At 44.8% G+C, this 22,783-nt stretch overlaps 1 protein-coding gene across 2 annotated transcripts; it reads left to right on the plus strand.

Annotated features, from left to right (window-relative positions):
* The first annotated feature begins 369 nt into the window (after positions 1-369).
* On the plus strand, positions 370-22,781 carry LTV1 (LTV1 ribosome biogenesis factor). Of its 2 annotated transcripts, none has more exons than XM_059713668.1 (11): positions 370-438; positions 3,576-3,707; positions 8,303-8,491; positions 11,789-11,876; positions 13,639-13,768; positions 14,576-14,813; positions 15,917-16,044; positions 16,859-16,995; positions 17,272-17,324; positions 19,051-19,251; positions 19,962-22,781. In XM_059713668.1, the coding sequence occupies exons 1-11, from the start codon at positions 385-387 to the stop codon at positions 20,073-20,075; spliced, it is 1,464 nt and encodes a 487-aa protein (XP_059569651.1). In that variant the 5' UTR covers positions 370-384; the 3' UTR covers positions 20,076-22,781. The 2 variants fall into 2 exon arrangements, with proteins under 2 accessions (XP_059569651.1, XP_006273596.1); XM_006273534.4 differs by lacking the exon at positions 370-438 and adding an exon at positions 502-875.
* The last annotated feature ends 2 nt before the right edge of the window (positions 22,782-22,783 follow it).

The raw sequence follows: 22,783 nt of genomic DNA on the forward strand, positions 1-22,783 counted from the left end.
GCCCTTCTCCCCGGCAGCGGGGCAGCTGGGGAAGACCACACGTGCAAACGCCTGTGCTGCCCCCACTCAGAAGCGGGTCAAACCCCAGGCCCATCGGACTAACAACAATTGAAGCGTGATTTTCCCGAGGCCTGAGTCGTACCCAGAGGCAAAGACAGCCCTTTACACGCACAGCCGGAAGAGGAGTAAATCCGAATTAGCCTGGCCGTCCCGCGAGAAGCGCCCACTCGAACAGCACCCAGCAACCTGGGTAGGCGGGCGGGACAATGGGCTCGCCGGCCCCCATGATCGGCTTTGTGACGTCACGGAGAGGCGGAGGTTCTAGCCGCAGTAACTGCAAGGACTGCAAAACCCAAAGCCAGGGCCCAGCAGCGCCCACAGCGCATGCGCCCACCAGTGACCAACCATAGCCACCCTGGAGGAGGAGCGAACGGTGCGGTGAGTTCTGCTCCGCTCCCCAACGGTGCCTGACGTCACTTCAGCGCGCCGGCATCCAGAACCTTGCCCGAGCGTCTGCTCCGCGCATGCACCTCCTCCTTTAGCCCCTCTCCCTTCCCATGCCTTCCCTCGTTGCTTTAGCGGAGTGGGCCGAACCATTCGTGCCGGTTCGGAAGGGGGCAGCAACAATGACGCGTTATCTCTTAGTCCTTTTTTCTGCGCTGAACACTCACTAAAACCCTCCACGGCGCCTTTTACCATCTCTGACGATGGCTGTTCGCCGACCAAACGGAGGTGGCGGGGTTTAATCTTCCTCCCCTCCCCCCCACGAAAGGCGGAACTTAGCTCGTTCCAACATGGCGGCGGCGGTCGGGAGTTGCATGTGAGGGGCGTGCGGCCTGTGTTCAGTCCCCTCGCGCTGCGGGCCTCGCGCCATGGTGAGCAGCGGGGCGGGGGGAGAAGGGAGAGCTGTGGAACCCCCGCGTCCCATCCCCCACCCCGCGACGGGCGCGGGACGCTTCGGGGGGGGGGTGCAGGGGGACGTCACCCACTGCCCTGGGTTGTGGGCCTAGGTGACCTCCTGAGGTCTCTTGCAGCATTCATTTCCAAATATCAGATAAAACGCATCTTCTCCCCTCCCTCCCCCCGGCATAATAGCGGAGCTTCTAGTTTAACTGGAGAAAAACTTGTTTCATGGGATGAGGCACCTCGCCCTGTGCCCACCCCACTTTTCTGAGTCCTAGATCTGCTCATGGGTGCCACTGGCACTGCTTCATAAATTGTGGCTCTTATCAACTCTACCTGAGCTTTCCCCTAGCTGCCTGTTTCCCAAGTCGGAAGAGCAACAAACGTTAGGAGCCACACCAGAAGGCTAATGTTGCCACTGGGAGAATGGGAGATGTGTTTTAAACAAAGGCATGGGCTACTTTCAGAGTATGAAATAGCAGCAGTTGACAACGTGCTGAAGGTTGGGGGGTGTCAGTATGAGAAAATGGACAGAAACTCAAAGTGGCCCTGGAAGTGGGGGTAAGGAACAGACCGGTTAGAAATAACGGTAGCGCGCGATCTGTAGCTGTGTGTTAGTGTAGGGAGCAAATATTAGCTCATTTTTATTATATGCAGATAGGCTATATATTACCATTACATTCTGCAGATGTCCAACAGATGTCAGTGGGGTATATGAAGGTAGTGCAAGTTTTTTATTTCTGGCTCTGTATAGGCAATAATTGGAAGTAGAATTCATTCTTTTCCAATCCAGTGGGTTTCATGTCCACTTTGAAACAATCTAGAAGTATACTTCCTATGGGAAAGGGCATCCAGGTTTTGAACACTTCTGTTCTACTGGTGCAGGAGCAGGCAATTATTTTGGGTGGAGGGCTGCTTACTGAGTTTTGGCAGGCCATTGAGGACCGCATGACAGGCAGCCAGGTGAAGATAAATATTAATTTTCTAAAGTTTTTAGGGGCCCCAGGGGCCAGATAGGATGACTTGGAGGGTCACATCTGGTCCGCAGGCTGCACTTTGCCCACCCCTGTACTAGTGTTTTCAGAGCTGGTTCACAACTGTGGTGTTTACTTTACCCTCGGGTATCTCTGGCCACACAGGCAAAGTAGTTATCATGCCATAAAAATGTCTGTCCAACTGTAAAAAGAACCAACCAGCTACAAAGTTAGAGCTTGAAAATGCGTTCCAACTTTATAGCTGGTTTCTATCCAGCTTTAATTTGAATGTGTAACAGGAACCCTCATTCTGTGTTATTTCAAGGTGTAACATTTCAAAACACAAGCAGTATTAAAAACTCATGCTAGCAGCCAGCGAGTCTTATTCCTAAAGCTGCATATAACGTTTGATTTATATTTAAGATTAATTAAGGCAGAGAAGATTAGATTTATACAATAACTTTCATGCTTAATATATTCTGACAACATTCTCACCCTTCAGGATTTTCAGTAGGTGGAACAACTTTGAAAATATTTGTCAGCGTATATATCTATTTTTCAGTCAGTTGTACTGACAGCAATAGAAGATTATTTCAGTAAGTTAAGACTGCTTTAGAACTGTGAGGAATCCAGAATGAAGCACGGTTCTGGAGGTTTATTGGATGACGCAGTGATGGGCAGGTATCCTGGTTTTCTCTGATTTAAAAAAAAAAAAAAATCCCTAATTTTCAGTTTAAAAAATTGGGCATACTTTTAAAATCAGAGAAAACCAGGATCCCTGGTGATGATGTGGCAGTTGGTTGTTCTATGAACAGCTTTGCTATTGTTGTATTTATGATCAGACATTTTTTTTTAAAAGTGTGGTAAACTCTGTTTGTCTTAAGGAATTTCCACATGTCTGTTTCTCTGGAAGTTTCTGCTTAAGTTGCCATGCCTGAAATTGGCACTCAGGTACACTGCCCAATTCCGGACTGACAGCCTCCTTAAGAGAAGCAACTGTGTGTTTATATGCAGTGCTGTGGGTTGGCTAATTATTATTGCTGAAAGAAGGACAGCTAATTGTCCCTGCCCTTCTCCTTCACCCCCCCCTTCCATGCACACACACACATTCACAGAGCCACACAGGTGTGGCCACACTATATCTAGTTGAAACAAAAGGGAAGATTTGTTTCATAACTTCTTTTACTGGATCAAACCAAATGATTGGGAGATACCTTAGATAACCTTTCAGAAACAACCTTCAGGTCTAGAAAAGAAGTGGGTATAGCCTTGGTGGCAATCTCCTTGAAACAGCACACCTTGCTTGAGGGTGCTGCTGCTGGGCATGCAAGTTTACTGGGTAGGTATAACCTATATCCTGGCCTGAACTTTCCATCAGTCATGTCCTGGCATTATGTTCACAATCACTCTGTAAGTATGCTTGGTTTATATATTTCTGCAGCTTGCAAATACATAGCTGCATTCACAGAGTTGGAGCATGCAAACTGTTTCTCTTTGGTTGCTGCTATGGATGTGACAAGAATAGATGAGCTAATAAAACTTACTGTTGTTGATTTCTTCTTTTAAGCCCAGCTGTATACAACATGCAACACTTTTTGGGACTATAGTGAGGCACCTGTAGTGGGATAAGAAAAACCTTTTGTAAGAGAAGTTTAATGTTTCACTTGTTTATGATCAGCATGACAATGTCTTTTGCAGCCTCACAAGAGGAAGAAACCCTTTATAGAGAAGAAGAAAGCAGTAACATTCCACCTGGTGCACAGAAGCCAGAGGGACCCTCTAGCAGCTGATGATACTGCACCCCAGAGAGTTCTTTTGCCTGCACAGAAGGTAAATGCTTGCCCTAGGCATGGAGGTTCATATTAACAGTTCATTCTTCTTAAGAACATAGTATCAAACATTTTCTTTTCTTACTTTTACATTTCCTCGCAGACAGCACCAAAACAATAGATACCTATGAGTCAGAAAAATTGTCTAGCCACACACGGTTATGATGCTTGTGAGGATCTATAAGATTCCACCAGTGAGGGCCAGGGACAATAGACTTCCAGCCTCATATTCAGTCCATGCTGTCTAAGTATATTGAAAATATCTCTGGAACTTGAGTGTTTTTGTTTGTTTGTTTGTTTGTTTTTAAAAAATACTGAGAGTTGTAAAAACTAAGGTGAAAGGATTTGTTTTCCTCTAAAGATATAGACCCCCAGTTTAGTTATAGTGATTGGAAGTGGGGCTTAAGGGGTTGGGGGCACAGGTGGTGTTTTCCTCTATCCTCCTGGTTTCGGGCTATGGGCTGAGGAGGGAGAGGAGGATTAAGGTAGTCAGCCAGAGACTGCATCACTGGTGTCATCATTAAGGCTTAGGCTTCCACGATCATGGTGAGAGAGGCAGTGATCTACTGGGAAGAGACAGCCTCTGCCGAACTGTGCTGGGGAAGAGCCTCTTCTCAGCCCTGCTGGCTGACCTGCTCAACCAGGCTTTAAACTAAGCCTTCTGGGTGATGGGTGGATAACCGCCACTGCAAGCCCACTAGGCAACTACTGCATAACCAGCAGGTTAGGGCACCCAAGGAAATCCACACCTACCCCAGCCCTGGAACGGTGTCTGCCTGGGAGGGCAAGGAAGCCTAGGGCTTCCAATGGGACACTTATGTGTCTGTACACCAATGCCAGGAGCTTAGGGAGCAAACAAGAGGAACTGGTCCTCTTGCTAAGCAAGAAAGACTACGATCTCATAGGGAAAATGGAGACCTGGTGGGATTCCACCTACGACTGGGCCACAGGTATAGATGGCTATTCCCTGTACAGGAGAGATCGTGGAGATAAAAGGGATGGGAGTGTAGCTCTATGTCAAGAAAAGCTACACATCCCTGCAAACTGACACTGACTCAGGGAAGATGACTGGAGTCCCTCTGAGTTAAAATACATGGGGACTGTGGCACAGGGGACATCATGGTAGGAGTCTACTATAGACCTCCCAACCAGAAACAAGAGCGGGACCAGGAATTCGCCAGGGAACTGGCTGAGGCTGCATGCTCTCGGTGCATGGTTGTCATGGGAGACTTTAACTACCCAGACATCTCATGGGAAGAGCGCTCAGCAAAATCTGATCGGTCGCAAAGCTTCCTCGTGTGCATGGATGAGCTCTACCTGACTCAAGAAGTCTATGGGCCGGACAAGAGGCAAATCATTGCTGGACCTGGTACTGGCCAAAGGTGATGATCTAGTCAGTGACCTAAGAATCGATGGAAAGCTGGGTGATAGTGACCACAAGCTGATCACCTTTACTATCCATCGCAAAGCTGGCAAGTCAGTCAGCAATGCAGAAGTCCTTGACTTTAGGAAAGCTGACTTTGACAAGCTCAGGAGGCTCGTTGTCGAGGCCCTAACGGACCATGACTCGACAGGAAGACGAGTCCAAGAGGAGTGGTTGCTCCTCGAGGGAGTGATCCTGACAGCAAAAGGGTTGTCCATCCCATCTCGGAGGAATGGTAGCAAAAGGGCACAGCAACCCCCTTGGCTCAGCAGGGAACTTAAGGACCTCCTGCACCTAAAAAGAGAGACTTATCAAGGATAGAAGGCTGGAATAACCACCAAGGAGGAGTACTCAGCACTGGTCTGTGTCTGCAGGGAGCGGACCAGGAAAGCCAAGCCTGCAACCGAACTCCATCTGGTTTCAAGTATCAAGGATAATAAAAAGTCCTATTTCAGATGTGTAGGGAGTCGGAAAAAAAGCAAGGGTAACATTGGACCACTGCTGAACCAAATGGGACAACTGATAACCGACACCCAGGAAAAAGCCAGCCTGCTTAATGGGTACTTTGTGTCAGTCTATCATCAGCCTAAAGGGACTGCCTGCCTAGCATGATGCAGGACGGCCAGGGTGAGGGCTTATTTATACCCAGCATAGGTGTGGACCTTGTAAAGGAACACCTTGAGAGGCTGGACATCTTCAAGTCAGCTCGTCCTGACAGATTACACCCGAGAGTACTCAAGGAGCTGGCAGATGTCATAGCCCAACCATTGGCAAAAATATTCAAAAACTCGTGGTGCTCAGGTAAAGTACCTGAAGACTGGAAGAAGGCCAGTGAGGTACCCATCTTCAGGAAAGGGCGGAAAATACATCCCGGGAATTACAGGCCAATCGGCTTGACCTCAGTCCCTGGTAATATTCTGGAGAAAATGATCAAAGAGACCCTTCTTGATAAGCTGGCTGATAGCAACATCCTGAGGGACAGCCAGCACGGGTTTGTTGCAGGTAGGTCTTGCCTGACCAATCTCATCTCCTTCTATGACCAGGTGACATCGCCTGGACAAGGGAGAAGAGATTGACATCATATATCTGGACTCTAAAAAAGCCTTTGATCTGGTGTCCCATGATCTCTTTGTGGAAAAATTGGCCAATTGTGGCCTCGGCTACACCACAATCTGATGGCTGGGAAATTGGCTTCAAGGTTGGACCCAGAGAGTAGTCGACGGAAGCGAATCACTATGGTGCTTTGTGACCAGTGGTGTCCTGCAAGGCTCTGCCCTTGGACTGGTTCTTTTTAACATCTTTATCAACGATGTGGATATTGGAGTCAGAAGCACGTTGGCCAAGTTCGTCAATGACACTAAACTTTGGGGCATAGCATCCACACCTGAGGATAGGCTAGTGATCCAGGCTGACTTGGATAAGCTTAGTAAGTGGGCAGATATAAACCTAATGACGTTCAGTACTGAAAACTGCAAGGTACTCCACCTTGGGGGGGAAAAAAAACCCACAGCATGCTTATAGGCTCATCAGTGCTACGCTCACTAGCACCACGGCTGAAAGAGACTTGGGGGTCATGATTTATCACAAGATGAACATGAGCCACCGATATGATTTTTATCTGCTTTACCAGCTGCAACCTCTGGCTTGCATCCATAGATGCTTCTCAAGTAAATCTCAGGATGTCATCCTCCTGCTCAAGGTTCCCTCTAAGGTGCGCGTGTGCGTGGCCGTGCACAACTAAAAATGTGGCCGCGTACAGCCTTTTCAAGGCCACATACCAGGAGAGGCTGGGGCGGGAGCCTGGCAGGGGCTCTGCCAGCTCTGGGAAAGTGCTCCACTCCCCCGCATCAGGGCCGGGGAGTGGAGCACTTCCCCAAAGCCGGCGGAGGCCACACCAGCCCCCCTCCCCAGCCTGCATCCCTGCCTTGCCTCACCTTGGGGAGGAGCTGCTGCCTGCCCCAGTGAGGCTCCACGACACTGCGGGACATGCCCCCAGAGGCCATGCTGGGGAGGGGAGCAGTGTCCCAGAGCTGGTGGAGCCTCACTGGGGCAGGCAGCAGCTCCTCCCCGAGGTGAGGCAAGGCAGAGATGAAGGCTGGGGAGGGGGGCTGGCGCGGGCTGCTCTGGCTCCAGGGAAGTGCTCCACTCCCCGGCCCTGATGCGGGGGAGCGGAGCACTTCCCTGGAGCCGGGGAGCCTGCACCAGGCCTGTGCCCGCCCCAGCCTCTGGGCCCCGGCCCTTGACTCCAGCCCCTGGCCCCTGGCTCTGGCCCCCAGCACTCGGCCCCAGCTCCAGCCCCTGGCCCCAGCCTTCAGCCCCCTTCCATAAGTGTCCCATGCCGGACCGAGGTGACGCACTCACAGACTGAAATGGCATGCTCACAGACCACTGCTCCTTAGAGGGAACATTGGAGTCCCGCTGTACTTGGCCTTGGTGAGGCCGCAGCTGGAGTACTGCCTCCAATTCTGGGCTCCACAATTCAAGAAGAATGTCGAGAAGCTTGAGAGAGTCCAGAGGAGAGCCACGCACATGATCAGAGGGCAGGAAAATAGGCCTTATGATGAGAGGCTGAGAGCCGTGCGACTCTTCAGCCTAGAAAAGTGCAAGCTCAGGGGTGACCTGGTGGCTGCCTATAAATACGTAAGGGGTGTGCATCAGGATCTGGGGGAACGTGTGTTCACCAGAGCGCCCTGAGGGATAACAAGGACCAACGGTCATAAACTCCTCCATGGCCGTTTTAGGCTGGACATAAGGAAAACCTTTTTTAATATCCGAGCCCCCAAGGCCTGGAATAGACTCCCTCCAGAAGTGGTGCAGGCACCCACTCTGGACTCATTCAAGGAACATTTGGATCCTTATCTTGCTGGGATCCTTTGACTCTAGCTGACTTCCTGCCCCTTGGGCAGGGGGCTGGACTTGTTGATCTCTTGAGGTCCCTTCCAGTCCTAATGTCTATGAAATCTGGTTTTCTTTTCTAAGCCACTCTTTGCCAGACCCTTAAATTAATGTTGCGTATTTTTTTTCTTGTGTGTTAAGTGTTATTTCTCAAAGGCATCTTTTGTGTTATTCTGAATCCAAATATTTCCTTGTTATGCCTTTGGGACTCACCTTCTTACTAATGAATTTTTAACCTTTCGTAATTTCTTAAATTTGCTTTTGTTCACAATTTCAAGGGAGATGATGACAAGAGGAGAGAGGAGCAGAGGAAGTATGGAGTGTTTTTTGATGATGACTATGACTACTTGCAGCATCTAAAAGAAGCCTCTGGTCCTTCTGAGCTGGTCCCTTCTGTATCTGGTCCACAGAACAGGATTGTGGTGACAACAGAAGGAGAGATAGAAGAAGAAATCCAACAAATTCCAGTAAGTGAGGTATTTGTGTCACCAATCCTTGTTTTGTATTTTTTCTGATGCGTCCTTTATTTAAATGTATCACCCCATTTTGTGATAAATTATCATCTTGCTCGCCAAATATTCAGATAGATGTATGCTGTACTTGTGAAGGATCTTATTTTTTTTCCATCTTTGACATTTTTATATGGCAATAAGTAGAATCTATAACCTATACTGACAATAATCTGCATTATATTAATCAGTTTATTTGCTAAAACACTGAAGTGACTTTCACCATGGCAGTATCATGTAGGTTTTTTGTTTTGGTTTAGATATTTTGTTTGACTGTTAAAAAGGGCCTTGGGGTGCCTGCCACTTTTAAGAGGTCAGGCAGCTTGCAAAGCTGCTGGCAGGTGTGGGCCAGGGCTAATGGTGAGTCAGCTGACCCAGGAAACCCAGCAGGTAAAGCTAGGCCTGATGGAGGGAGTCATCTGACTCAGAAAGAGGGCTGGGCTTAGAGCAAGTATAAGCCCAGGCCCTGAGAGAAGCCCAGCAGTAAGACTTAGAGTCTCCTGAGAGAACATCACCTCAACGGGAGGACTGTAGCTCTGGAGCACCACCACAAAGAGGACATCTGAAGCAGTCTGGAGGTTTGGGTAGGAACTAGGGCTTGAGGACATACTTATGGTCCCAGGCTGGGGTCTGGGTGAGCCCAGAACGAGGGGCTCAGTGTGGAAGACCTTATTGTAAGGTCCAAGTAAAGTTCAGGGAGAGGGGCTCAGTGCATAAGACCTACTGAGGCCCAGGTCAGCCCAGAGACAGACTGGGAGCGTAAGAGACCTGCTGAAGAGCCTGAGGGAGTGGACCTGTGAGTGAGTGTGGGCTGCGAGGCTGGAGAACTGACCCCAATAGAATGTCACTGACCTGCTAGCAGGACCAGGGCCCAGAGAGAGGCTGGAGGCAGCCACAGCAGGAGGACTGCTGAAGCCAAAGGGGAGCCCAGAGTTCTCAGCTGGCTTGAGGCGGGGCCAGGGCCTAGGAGAAGCCACAGGAAGGACCACCACCAGAGAGGAAGCAGGATCAGTGGCCTGCAGCCCAGAGTGAAGATGGCCAAGCCAGAGCTATCTGAGGAATAGGAGAGTCCAAGAGGAGTGACAGCAGAATGAGCAACCCAGAGAATCTTGCTGGCCTGTCAATGGGGCCAGGGCCCAGAAAGGGGCCAAAGGCTGGACGTGGCCACAGTAGGAGCCTGCTGGAGCCAGAGAGAGGCCCAGAGTTGTCAACTGGCCCAAGGCAGTGGGGGCAAGGCCTAGGATAGGCCAAAGATCCAGGTAGGGCCACTGCTGGAGAGGAAGGGGTTAGAGAAATTGACTGCCCAGACTGAGAATGGTTGGGACAGAGCCATCGGGTGTAGAGGAGGGTCCAAGACAGTGCTGAGACCAGGGAGCCCAGATGTAGGAGAGTCAGGGCCAGAAGTATCTTGGAGGAAGGCGAGAGCTGAGCCCAGAAGTGGGCCGAATGAGAGCCAACGAGACTAGGGGGTGAGAGAGAGAGAGTGCCAGGGCCCAGGGAGCCCGGAGTGGTGACATCAGTAAGGGGCCAAGGAGCTTGTAGCCAGGGCCTAGGCTGGTATGACTAAAAACTGCACTCTACTAGGATTTGGGGTCACAATAGTGGGACTGCTTGTGGCAGGAGTGGAAGGGTCCAGCAGCTGGGTATAGAGAGAGACCCAGCGAGGGGCCAAGCGGTCTGGCAGCCCAGAGTGGCTGAGCGAGGGACCCAGGCGGCTGAGTACATGAGTGGGGCTGTGCAAGAGACCAAGCATCTGAGGGCCTGGAGAAGGGTTGTGTGAGTGTAGATGCATGACAAAAAAAATGTCTATGATGCAGGACAAAAAAATGTCTCTGATGCCATCTGCAAGGCATGGGGCATGGTGTAGGGGAGTTACGGAGCCGTGCAATTAGCCCGTAAGGCAAAGTACCACAGCCACCAGGTGGTCACTGGAACAAGACCAGGTCTGGGAAGCCCTGGGGCAGCCTCCCCTTTTATAATCATAAAAGACATCAAGATGTGGTGGGCAAGTGAAGGGACCCAGGCAAGGACCAGTAGCTCCCCCACCCTCTGTCTGGTCCTCGGCATGGCTTTGGAATCATGGTGGGGCTCCCCCATGCTTGGAGCACTCTGATTGGCTGATAGAAACAGCCAATCAGAGCATTACAGACAGACAGACAGACAGACTTAAGCTTTTATAATATTAGAATGCCCTAACTACCAGGCTATAAGCACTGTTCATCTACAACCTTGTTGTTGAAGCTTGAGCCACTAGTCTGTGAAGGGTCATGGAACAAGAGGGAACATGAATTTATATCAGCAAAGAGAAAACTCCCCTAGGTTTGGGGAACTGTGGGTTCTGGCACCTGCTGCCATCGTCATTGCTGTATTTTATTCATTTATTGTTTAGCTAATGGCTGCTTGCTATAAAAATATTAAACAGAACCTGTGATTTCACAAAGTCCCTTCCAGCCCTAAAAGTCTGTGGTGCCTGGCGCTTATGGGAATTTTTGGTGGTCTGGGTTCCAGTCCCTGTTCTCCAACACTGTTTTACAATAGTTTTTACTGGTTAAAAAGCAAAAGTATCTAAAACTGCAAAACTCACAGCTTACCACAGTCAGAGCAGTGCTATCCTCACTGTGTTTGTAAAGTCAGGCTCTCTCATGCCTTTGGTCTTCCTTTGCATGAGTGGATCACTTTCAGTCAGTGCTTTGTCACTTAGATTGTTTCATTTCAGGTAGACATTTCTTCCCTAAGCTATCTGAATTTCTTACAGCCCTGAGTCAGTTGCCTAAGTCCTGGAAGGAGCAGGAATATAGCTATGTGCCTGGTCCTTGTGTGTCTATTGACTAGTCCAGTGGTTCCCAAACTCTGACAAATTGTATACCACCAGTTTAAGATGATACAGCCTTAAGTACCATCAGCAAATTTTTGTCATTTAAAGTAATTATAAGAAATCCTTTGATGCGTACCACTGACAGGGTGCCTGCCTGGGAACTGCTGGCACCTCCCTGTTACGTGATTTGGGTAGCCTTGGGAGGTACTTTGTTCTCCCCTTTGACTATAAGAAACCTAGGAACTCTAATCTATTAATTTGGTTCATCCTCTTGGAGTTAAGCACCTACATTTTGTGTGTTGCATCATGTAAGTGGAGGCACTTTAGAGACGGGTAAAGATCTGGCCACTGATATCAGCTGAAATCCTACTTTCTCTTGGTCAGTGCCCCAAACCTATTTAATAGCTTTGTGTGTGTGTGTTTTGGGTTTGTTTTTTTAGGTTCCTTCTATTAATTTGCCTTCGTCGGTATTTGCTTCCGAGTTTGAAGAGGATGTGGGACTATTAAATAAAGCTGCTCCTGTTTCAGGTATTATGAATCATTTTACTCTACCTTTTATAATGCTAGGCCAAGACTGTCCAACTTCACCACAGCTCTGTGCAAACCATATCCTGAGGCTTACCACACAAGCATCTTCTCCCTGCCCTGCCCCATGGGTAATACTAGCAGGACACAAGCCCTTCCCTGACACACAGCAGTGAGAAGCACCTGCTAGGGCCATGGGCTGCATATTTGCTGTTCACAGGCTGCCAGGCAGATAGCCCTGTGTTGGGGTATCTTATAGTCATAAGTTACAAGGTCTGCCCAAGCTGAACAGCTCCACTGAATTAACATGGTTGAGGCAGATCTATCTGATAGTCGCAGTAGAGCAGTGGTGGCGAACAGTGCGTCCAGTTGCCTTAGTCTGTATGACCTCGTTTACATCCAAGCTGACTGGGGCAGCTTTTGACATTAATCTGGAGCTGAACTTGAACAGAGTCAGACCTCTGAAGCTCTAGTAAAATGCCATCACTTCTCAGTCGTCACACTCAGCTCAGTTTAGATCTAGGTGGTAATATTGCCTATGTTAAAAATAATCTACTTATTCATACTAGGTTTGCATATTTGGTATTATAGCCTTATTTCAGGTAAAGCTCAGTAGCAGAGGAGGAAAAATGTCCCCAAAGCTGAGAACAGAATGTTTTATTGGGGCAAAACATTTTATTTGTCAACCTGTTACTGTTCCATAGTGATGCCTGTGAATCCCAGTGTAGAACTGAGGGTTCATTCTTAAAATTGCCCTTCCTTTTTATTCTCAAAATTTATTTTCCTTTGGGGCAAGGCTGTCCAACTGGAGGCCCTTGAACCACATGCAAGCCACAAGGAGTTAAGTGCAACCCCCAGACTCCTGCCCAGTCATTGCTCCCCTTATCACTCCATTTGCAGTGGGGAAGTCCATGTGGCCTTGGGGCCCATGGCTCACCCTGGTGTGGCTCATGCAGCGTGTGGCCATCACTGGTGTGGCCTGCAGGGTACACGGCTCCTGGGTGCTTGGAAGTTGGACAGCCTTGCTTTAGGGGCAGATAGAAGAATTCCATTAATCTTCCAGTGTTAACATTTTAAACTTTAACACGGTTTAAACCTTGCTTAATTTAGTATGACTGTGCCTCCATGTGCATGCAAGTAGGAATTTATGTTCTTATTGTGAGATTTAAGCATGCAGCCAGAAAAGGGAATGCTAGTAATAGTTCTGCAACGACTTGAAGTAGAGGAGTAGTTTGTGGCCCCTGCATATAACTTTTAGAGGGAGTCTTATTTTCTGCAGTACACGATACGTATATTAACAAATAGCAGTAATTATCACAACTGAAAATTAACTCTAATTGTACGTAGAACTCCTAAGAAATCTTTGTAACTACTGTATATGTTTTCAAAATGCCACTGAGTTAGGTTTTATCAGCTTTTAGAAATGGGGAAATTGAGGCTGGCATGTTTGTGACTTGCCTAGGGCTAAAGAGAAATTTTGGTGGTGCTGAAACTAGAATTTATTAATCCCCTGTGTTCCAGTTCTATGTTTAGACTGTTGGATATACATAACTTATAATGAACAAGTATTGTTTTTAATTAAAACAATATGCATTGCCAAATTAAACCCAGTCTTTGCTTGGAAGGAATTCTTCCTCCCTTTGTTTAAGGAATATTTATAAACGCTATAAAGATCTCTGTTAAGTGCAAATTAGCACTTATGGATTTGGATGGCTTGGTTATGTAATGGAAACTTCAATTCAATCCTTCTCTCTCTCTATCTCAGGACCTCGTTTGGATTTTGACCCTGATATTGTTGCAGCTCTTGATGATGACTTTGACTTTGACAATCCAGATAATCTTCTTGAAGACGACTTTATTTTAAAGGCCAGTGAACCAGGGAATGGAGATTGCCGGTATATGAAGTTTACAGAACTTTTAAACAATGTAACAATTACTGTTAATATTGCTAATATTTTTTTTTCATATCTATCTGTTAGGAAACCAGAAAGGATTCATATTATAAATTAGGCTTATGCTTGATACCAGATCTGTGGTTTAAACAAAGGCATTAGCAGGCATCGTTTTGCCAGTGCTCTTCAAGTGCAGATTCATTTTGTCCTGGGTTAAGGCTGTTAAGTGGGAATCTTTTGCCAGCACTAACATCACAAATAAATGTGTATATGCCTTACATTTTCAAGTTGGTTTAACACAATTTCAAAACTTGCCAGTATGATAGCCAGTAATGTTTCCAGAGGCCCTTTAAATACACTTCAGTGACAATTTAAAAAAAAATCTAAAATCCATCACTTCATATTATTTCTAGCTTTAGCCATTGGTACCACTTCTACAGTATAACGAGCACTTAAGCAATTTTACTAGTATTAATACACCAATATTCTACTCCTTTTCTTTCCTTTGGCCAATTCCTGATGTATAAGAAATCAGAAATGTTACTAGTGAATTACATTGTTGATGGCCAATAGAGAAGCATTTTGACCATAGACCTTAAAAATTTACTAGATTACACTCTTTCACTTTAATTTTAACAGCAGTCTTACTGTTAAACTTGATCTTTTTTGTACCTGCACGAGGAGAACCTTTGTCTCTTTTCTTAAACTTCATCCATATGATGCTAAACTACTTTAGCATAAACTTAAGCCATGGTGAAATAACATAGAGTAGTAGGCAGGTCAATGGGCATTTTCCTTTTTAATTTTTAGTGGCTCTGACACTGAGGATGAAGGTGAATGGGAAGATGTGGATGATGATGAAAGTGACAGTGATGGAGATTATGATTCAGAAGGTCCTTTATCAGACGATGGAAGAGTCAATGGAGAGATGAAGGAGTTTCTTTTCATGCAAGAGGAGACCAAGAGCCGATTCACAGATTATTCCTTGACTTCTTCAGTCATGAGAAGAAATGAACAGCTTACCCTGCTGGATGACAGATTTGAGAAGGTGAGGCAGCTTAGGGATACATATACCAAGAAGAGCAGATATCATTTGAAAATACTGTTCTGTTTTTATTTTTTCATTTCGGTCTTGCAGTCTGATCCACACAGGTATCCCTTGTGCCTGTGCAGAATCCTCATAGCATAGGTCTTTAGCTCTCAGTGGTGTTATGAGTTCTTCACAAACATTGTGTGATATGCAGTGCAAACTTAAAACAGCTTGCATTAGATATAGTTTGTATTCTCATTCATTTTAAAAGCGCTAGCGATATAATCCTAATGTTGACTCTTTTTTTCACACCTCACAACTTCCTTATTCTTCTCCCCCCTGCCCCCAGCCTCCCAGATCATAATTGGTTTTCATAACTAATAACGAACTGCTTGCAGGAAGATGCTGAATCCTAGGTAGTAGAGACACATTTTTTTTTTTCATCCCCATTTGTAATTTTGTAGGGGTACTTTTCTCTTGTTAGATGGTGTTATACCAGGGGTGCTCAACCCCTGGCCCGCAGGTCAGATCTGGCTCCTGACACCGTCTCATCCAGCTTGCAGGACTCCCCACAGGTCCTGCAGAGAGCCCTGTGAGCTGTGGCCATGTGTAGGGAATATAATGTGCAGGGCAACATGGGGTCTGATCTCAGCACACGGGGTGCCATGGGACCCCAAGAGTCCTATCCCATCCAGGCAAGGACAGCACAGAGCCTGATCCAGCCCTAGGACTGACCCCAGGCCATTCTTCTGGCCTGTGGAGCTGAAATGGAGACCACTGTATTAAGCAAATTATATTTTTAAGGTGTATTACATCTTTTATACAATAAGCACACAAAGTAAAACTTTTCTGTTAAACAACATTGGCCTTTTATTTCATCATCATCCCCAAGGCAAAAATGAAATTTGATTGTATCATGTTGAAAGGTAACTTCAATGGGGAAGATAGAGCTACCCTATTATTTTATTCTATAGATTTGTTTAAAAAATGTGTAGAAAGAAAGTAGAATGGAAAATATTACTGGACTATTTTAGATTTTCATACTCAAATCAGCTTATGAACAAATTTGCTTAGCATACAAAATGCAGTGTACATGCAAATGTTCTGTTTTTCATTTTTAGTTCTATGAACAGTTTGACGAAGATGAGATTGGAGCATTGGATAATGTGGAATTAGAAGGCTACATTGACACTGATAGTCTTCGGTTACAGGAAGTCCTGAATGACTACTATAAAGAGAAAGCTAAGGAGTATGTGCAATACACTTTGCTTTTGATTTACTATAAGTAGCTCTAAGTGTTGATGCATTGTAACTTGCTTTTGCCAAAAAATCTTTGTAAAGTATTCTATCTTACATTATCACTGAATCACACTATGCTCTCTACTGGCTAAATGTATATGACCCAATTTGTTGCTTCCAGAGTGGGGCGAGTACATCTTTAACAGGCAGTTGTCCTGATGATACAGTCCCAAAAAACATTGGGACTATATTATCAAAACACTGTGCCAAGTACTCTTGAAAGTGGAGGGGGGTTATTTAGTTAATCTACTTTTTATACTTCAAATGTATAAACCAGTGGGTTATTGTGAAGGCACTTGAAGAAGACAGAGGAAGGGACTTTTGTCCTACATGAAATATAAGACTATGTCCACATTAAACTTGATATATCCAGCTGCAGTGCCCTCAAGCTTGCAGTCAGTATTGCTCCCTGTGGGCTATACCTACTAGACCAGAAGCAGTGAAGCCACATCCACGCGACACTTCCAGTAGTCTAATTTTCACTGCTGAGTGACAGTGCCATTTAGCCAGTCCCTCAGTCTAAGAAGCTTGCCTGTAATACTAGATGGATACAGTTGCTGTGCTTCCAGTTTAGAAGGTATGCTGAAGGGCACTATTGTAGGACACAATAAACTTACTCAGCAGATATGGGCTAAGAGTATTTAAAAGAAGTACATGTAGGAAAGGCTTTCCTGTTATAAGGAAAAGCTCAACAAAGAGTTAAGTTAAAGTGAAATTATTTTTTAATATTCCTGCCTCCCACACTTTTCTGTTTTCTCAAAAAGCTGTGTGAAACTTGATACTCTTGAATCCTGTGAAGATTTAGACGCTCCCATGAATGAGAAGCATGAGGAAGGAGAAGAAATTGTAACTTTAGTTATTGAAGAAACCAAAGAAAAATGGGATTGTGAATCCATTTTGAGTAAGTGTATAACATTCCTTTGCTTTTTCCACAGGTAATAAAGCAGGTGACAGATCGTCTGGTTATTTGTAGAAAAGTTTCTAGTCAAAATAGCTTGCACATCTGACTGGCAGATTCATCAGATATTCTCAATAAACAAATTTATTTTTCAGTGTTATGTGAAAATTACCCACAATTAGTTATGATTCTTTCAAATAATGTATAACTTTTAAAAATTGTAAAGTAAGAGAACCACTTCTTAGTTCAATTCACTTTTTTTTTTTTTATTTGCTTTAGGTACATACTCAAACTTGTACAATCATCCAAAACTTATTGAGGAACCATCAAAGGTAAAAGCCTTTTATTCTTTACTGTATGAAGTGCGTAGAATTCTGAGCACATTTTGTATAGTTAAGAGACCGCTATTTTCTAAGGGTACACCAATAGAGATTTTTGGAGCCAATACCAATAACCGATTTTTAAGGAGGCATATTAGCCAATACTGATCCAATTTCCGATTTGCAGCCTGGCAGCTTGGAGAGCTGCGTTCAGCTGGTAAGTCTGTTGTGGTGGAACAGGAGGGGGAAAGGCTGGTGGCAGTGCTGGCAGGGCAGCTACCAGGGGGCTGCAGCCACCCCTAAGTTTTCCATACCCCCCCACTCCCAGTGCTGCTACTGCCCAGCACGAGTGCAGCCTGGCCCAGCCCCCACTGGGAAGAGTCCAGCACAGCCCTGGCCCCAGCCTGTAGGGCCAGCCTACCCCACGCAGATCTGGGGGCACACCCCCCCCATGCCCTTCTGGGGTGCACATAGCGGCGGGAGCCACCCCCCTGGATGTGCCATAGCTCCATTGCATGCCCCGATCTACCCCAGCTGTGCAGTGCCTGCCCCAGCCACACTCCCTCCCTTCCCTCCACCCTCTCTTTCCACCACAACAGACTTAGCAGCTTTATGTAGCTCTCCAAGCTGTCAGGCTGTGCTCCTTGCTGCCTACATGCTGCACTATGGCTGAATGCATGCACAGGGCATTTATCAACCAAACGATTGGCCACATCAGGCTGATACAGTCAATTTTCTTTATCGGTGCCAATTCAATATCAGACCAATGTATTGGTGCACCTCTACTATTTTCCCAATGGCTGCATTTTTTTCTTTAAGTTGAGCTACAAGTGAGGAGAATGTGCTTTGTTTTTACTTTGTCGTACTATATACAGGTGAGTTAGAAAGTGTTGCATTTGTCAGAGTATATCCTTAAATAAGATGTCTCAAGCCACTGATGTGAATAAGAATACTGCCATGCTGGCCATCACTACATACTTTTTGAACATAAAGTTAATACTATTAGTTGCCATCAGCAGATTCAACGAAGAGAAGCTAAGTTTAGATTCATGCATTCAGAAATCTCCCAGAAGGTTCCTATTTTTAAAAATGTAAAGAAATAAGACGGAAGCATTAAGGCAAAGCTTAGTTATTATAAACACTGGCAATTTTAAGTTTGTGTAATCAGCCATCCATAATCCACAAAGAAAGGAGGAACTAGTAATTTTGCATACCAAACATACTAAGTAAGTAAAACAAATATGTTTGAAAAAAGTTTTCATGAATATAGAACTTTGCTTCCTGTTTTAATTGAAGGCTGAGAACATTCATTCTAGTTGCTTTTGTTTTTCTGGAGAACTTTCAAAAGATAAAATCTAATTTTATATACCTGACATTTCTGAGGTTTAAAAAAGAAGATCTGCAACTTCTTTTCTTGCTGAGACCTTTATAAAGAAGGCAAAAGTATACATTCTAACTTTTTTGTTTTGAAAATTGTCTTTGAGTAAGACTTAAATATTAAGTCAAGAAAGTTATTTTCTCTGTTTTTTATATGTGTACATGTTGCCCGTGTTGGTTTTGGAATTGGTAAACGTGTCTGAAGGAAGAATTTGCCTTGGGAAATTTCTGTGTTATTATTATGAAACTTTGTGATTCTGTGCTTTTGGAAGTAGGCAAGAGTGATTTTTAGTAAATAGAAGAGAAGAAAAGGGAGGGTTAAAGCAAGTCCTTAGGCAGATTTGTTTTATTTGTGTATTAGACCAGACCAATTAAAATTTCCCAGAAGACTGGAATCCCACTGGATGTCTTGCCTCAAAGAGGTCTTACAGCTAAGCAGACTGAACGCATGCAAATGATTAATGACAGTGACCTGCCAAGAGCATCCACACAGCCACGTTCCAAAAACGAGAGCAAAGAAGATCGAAAAGCTAGAAAGCAGGCTGTCAAAGAAGAACGAAAGGTAAAATGTAGCATCAGGGTTTCTCCTTCTTATGCCTGGTGGTTTTTTTCCTTGTCAGTCTTTGTGGTAAAGACCACAGCTGTTTGCAGTTCAGTTTGCATCCTGTCTTGCCGATGAAGGTCCCAGATTCCCTGTCCAGCTCCAGGCCATCTGAACTTGAACTGGCAAGTACTATAAATCCATTCCAGAGGTTAGAAGTTTCAGGTAGGAGGTATGGGGGCTTCAAACCTAGGGGCCTAAGGTTGTGGTTTCTGGCTGTTCATGTCAAGTCCCTTTGCTGCTTCCTATCACAGACTTCAGTCTGGTCATTGCTCTCTGGAGCTAGTCACCAACCTTCTTCCAGTGATCTTGGGATTCTCTGCCGTCAGAGAATAATATGCAGACAAGTTGGGGTAGAATGCTGGAAAATTTGTGTTTTTTTTCCCCCCCTTCACCCCTCCAATGCGCACACAAAGTAGGAAAATGTGTTTTAATAGTTACCAGTCCTTCAAGTTTCTTCCTCTTCTCAGTTTCTTCTTTTCACTTAGCAGACGGACAAGAGAACAATGCACAGTGGTATTACTTCTGTCTGTTTATTAGACTCATGCTAAATAACAGTTATTCCGAGATCTCTCTGGGGTTTTGAAGGTGATTGGGAAGGGGAAAGTCCTAACATTTTCCTCAGCAAATCTAGAAAACAGTTGTAATGTGTTCATACTTTCTATGTTCAGGAACGCAGAATGGAAAAGAAAGCCAACAAATTGGCCTTCAAGCTGGAAAAAACAAGGCAAGAAAAAGAGCTGCTTAACCTGAGGCAGAACATTCAAGGGCTCAAGCTGTCATAGTTGAACGGACTCTTATTGTGGAATATCCTTGCATTGGTGTTTTGTGCCAGAATCTTGGGATGGATCCTGCTAACTTAACCTTGTCCCATCATGTCAGAAATGGAGAAAAAAGGTGTTTGAGTAACTCTACAACCGGATCCTATCACTTTTATTATTTTTTGTAAATGTATAGATGAGGTGAATCATTTTGTTATAAACTAAAATTAATAGTAATATTGTATTTTTATGAACATAATATGGCGACAAGTGATACACTTAAGATGCACTGGGAATATATTATGATGCTCGCTAATAGAAAAATATATTTTTCCATGTAAGTGTCATGTTCCAACAAATGTCTGGATATATGTATTACAATACATACATTCTTCCCCTTTATATTGGTACTTAAATACAATGACTTACTTGATTTAACATAGTCTCATATATCAAGGTTATGCAGATTTTTTCACAGCACCCCTGTGCTGTTGTTTATTGCCTATGCATCTCATGCAACGTGTGTGTTGCTCAGTTTAAAACCTCAAAGTCAGAAATGACTGTTACTGTTGCTCTTGAAATTGAAATTAATCTGGCAGCATTAAAGACTCTCTATAGCAAACATTGTACAACAAACAGTAATATATTAAATTGTTCACAACCAGAAAAACAACAAAATAGCGTGTGTGTGTAGGTATCTGGTGTGTGTTACAGTGTGTGTGTGTGTGTGTGTGTGTGTGTGTGTGTGTGTGTGTGTGTGTGTGTGTGTGGAGGTATCTGGTGTGTGTTACAGTGTGTGTGTGTGTGTGTGTGTGTGTGGAGGTATCTGGTGTGTGTTACAGTGTGTGTGTGTGTGTGTGGAGGTATCTGGTGTGTGTTACAGTGTGTGTGTGTGTGTGTGGAGGTATCTGGTGTGTGTTACAGTGTGTGTGTGTGTGTGTGTGGAGGTATCGTGTGTGTGTGTGTGGAGGTATTTGGTGTGTGTTACAGTATGTGTCTGGTGCGTGGGTGTGGTCTGTGTGCTTAGCCTCTAGTCTGCCAGTTCTAGAGGTCAAGAAGGCATGCAAGGATTCATTGTATCCAGCTGCAAGACTGAAGAGCAGGAATCCTTGCATTCCCTCCAATGGGGAGTGCTCATTGCCTGGCTGTTTGCCCCCATCTACTCCCCATGTTGAGGCAGGAGAAACAGCACAGTGAGATTCCAGAGGTCTAAACAATCCCCTGCCATCCACTGTGGTGCATACAGATATTTAAGGAAGTGCTTCAAAAACGTTCATTTTTTGAGAAACTCTTATAAAGCATGATTTCAGCTGTGAACGTCTGTATGCTTTCTAGACTTCAAACATTACATCCACCTGGGGCCTTAACCAGAAATCATAAGATAACCATTTTCTATTTTAAGTTGTCCACCTGCTCTCTGATTTTCTTTTAATTTATCTCTCTTAGTTTGTCATATTGTTTGCTATGTTCCAGTTCAGTGACCATACTTAGTTGCTTTTGGAAATGTCTTTGGTTTCTTCTGCACAAGCCACTCTAACCTAAATGAGATTGACAAACCATTTGTTTTTTCCCCAATTTTACTGTGTTATGCTAAACTATTGGTTCCCAAAATTACCTTTACATTCTTACAAATGCCAATCAACGAAGAGCAAATGTAAAAGGCATTTAAAAGTGCATTGTTTTTAACCTGTGCCACTGGAGATTTGTTTGTGTACTTGTTTGATTTTTTTCAGCTTGAATATCAGAAATTTGGTCTCCATTTTTTAATAGAATCTCCCCCAGATTCTGCCTTAACCAAATCATGAAGAAGTAGCAGGGTGGATTTTATTTAAATCAAATTGATTTAAATCATGATGTAAATCACTGGTCAGGAAGCTTTAATTTAATCATTGTTCTCCACACAAACTTGCAGAGACAAGAGGGTTGATGGGTAGGTAATCAGGTCTTTTATCTCTCATCTCCATATACTGCTGTTAACAATGATGTTAACTCTGGAGACACAAATCCAGTTTGAGAACTGAAACTAAGCATCAGAGATGCTTAATAGGAACTTCTGGACCAGTGGTTCTCAACCTTTTTTGTGCCTTGACCCATTTGTAAAAATTTGATGGCTAGTCTCAACCCAGTGCCTCTCACGCCCAACCTGCTGCCCCCCACCCCCAAGCTCCAGCCCTCTCCAGTGCGTGGGGCAGGAGGTAGGTGTGTGGGAGGGGGGTCTGGGCCATGCAGGACCCCAAGAAATCTCCAAGCAGCAGCTTGCAGGCTGTAGCTGCCAGCCTGCAAGAGATTAGCCAGTTTCCCATGTTTTTCACTTTTAAAGGACAATCTATTTTTAAAGTTTGTTCACAATCTTTCAAATATTCTTGTGACCCAGAGGTTGAGAAACACTGTTCTAGACTGAGCACTGAGTCCCATTGGGTAAAGTGATTTTCTTTAATCTTTACTAATCTATAGAGGAGCCTCTGGGAGCCCTGTAAGATTGGGCCCCTAATATAGTCCGTGGCCTGTTGTGACCTACGTATAAAACTTTTCTAAAAAGGTTACATGAATATATTGTCTCAAATAATATATAATTAGGAGTTGTAATCCCTATTCTATGATGATATCGTTGATCTTTAACATATCTTAAATTAAAACTACCTTTGTATAGGTGTTTTTTTTAAAAAGCATCTTAACCAAAAAAGTAAAAAAATATGATTGAATAAAAGAAATCTGATTTATATTTTAAAATC

This window comes from Alligator mississippiensis, chromosome 1 (assembly GCF_030867095.1).
Source record: "Alligator mississippiensis isolate rAllMis1 chromosome 1, rAllMis1, whole genome shotgun sequence".
NCBI lineage: Eukaryota > Metazoa > Chordata > Crocodylia > Alligatoridae > Alligator > Alligator mississippiensis.